Source organism: Vombatus ursinus, unplaced genomic scaffold (genome assembly GCF_900497805.2).
Source record: "Vombatus ursinus unplaced genomic scaffold, bare-nosed wombat genome assembly UNPS02004516.1, whole genome shotgun sequence".
NCBI lineage: Eukaryota > Metazoa > Chordata > Mammalia > Diprotodontia > Vombatidae > Vombatus > Vombatus ursinus.
Window position 1 is genome coordinate 1,489 of NW_020944294.1, and position 1,215 is coordinate 2,703.

The 1,215-nt window shown below is 70.4% G+C and overlaps 1 protein-coding gene across 1 annotated transcript; it reads left to right on the forward strand.

The window, feature by feature from the left end:
* Positions 1 to 454: 454 nt before the first annotated feature.
* Positions 455 to 1,209, forward strand: LOC114024108 (H-2 class I histocompatibility antigen, Q10 alpha chain-like; the record flags this gene model as incomplete). The annotated part of the gene is made up of 2 exons (XM_027836984.1): positions 455 to 753; positions 862 to 1,209. Coding segments are annotated over exons 1-2 (595 nt in total), but the record flags the coding sequence as incomplete, so codon positions are not given.
* Between the last annotated feature and the right edge of the window lie 6 nt (positions 1,210 to 1,215).

Sequence of the window (1,215 nt, forward strand, 5' to 3'; positions counted from 1 at the left end):
GCTTCACGGAGGATCGTGGGGGGCGGGGGGATGAGGCCGGGGGCAGGCGAGAACCCAAGGTGGGGGCCTGGGGGTGAGGAGTGCGAGAGACGCGGGAGCCGGACCAGAGGTGGGGGCGGGGAGGGGGGCAGGGTCCGGATGGAGGCACTGGGACCTGCCTGGGTTGTCAGTGAAGGCGTTTTGCTGATCTCAAAGCGCTGTAGCCTCGAGAATTATTACGGGGGCCGGCGCGGCGCGCCATCAGTGTTGGGGGCGGAGGGGCCGGATACGGGGGGGGGTTAGGAGTCCGGGGTGACATCCTGGGCGCGACGGGGTCAAAGCTCACTCCCGGGTAGACGCGGGGTTGTTGAGGTCAAGGGTCGCGCCCCCGGTCGGCACGGGGTCAGGGGCCGCACCCCGCCTTCGCGGCAGACAGGCCGTGTCTACGCGGTCACCGCCCTGACCCCTGATCCCGGCCCGGGTGCCCACGTCCAGGCTCTCACTCCCTGAGGTATTTCGACGCCGTCATGGCCTCCCCGGGGCTCGCGGAGCCGCGGTATATCGCCGTGGGCTACGTGGACGATCAGCAGTTCGTGCGCTTCGACAGCGACAGCAAGAGTCAGAGGATGGAGCCGCGGGCGGCGTGGATGGAGCGGATGGACCGGGAGGAGCCGGGCTACTGGGAGCGGAACACGCGGAACGCCAGGCAGAACGCACAGGCTTCCCCAGCGGCCCTGCGGAACCTGCGGGGCTACTTCAACCAGAGCGAGGGCGGTGCGTGACCGGGTGGGGGCGGGGGGGTCCCGGAGCTGGAGGACCGCGTGGGGGCGGGGCAGGGAGCAGCCCGAGCCCGGCCGCTGACCCGGGCCGGGGGCGGGGCAGGGGTCCACACCATCCAGAGCATGTACGGCTGCGAGGTCTCCCCGGAGCTCACCTTCCAGCGCGGGTTTTTCCAATTCGCCTACGACGGGCGGGACTACATCGCCCTGGACACGGAGACCTCCACGTGGACGGCGGCGGTGCCGCAGGCTGTGAACTCCAAGCGCAAGATGGAGGCGGACGGGGGCTACACGGAGAGAATGAAAGCCTACCTGGAGGAGGAGTGCGTGATGTGGGTGAAGAAGTACCTGGAGATGGGGAAGGAGACGCTGCAGCGGGCAGGTACCCCCCTCCCAGTGTGCGCGGCACTCAGGGCCCCCGCTCCCCTGCAGCCCCAGCCCCGGGCTCCCGGCCCCC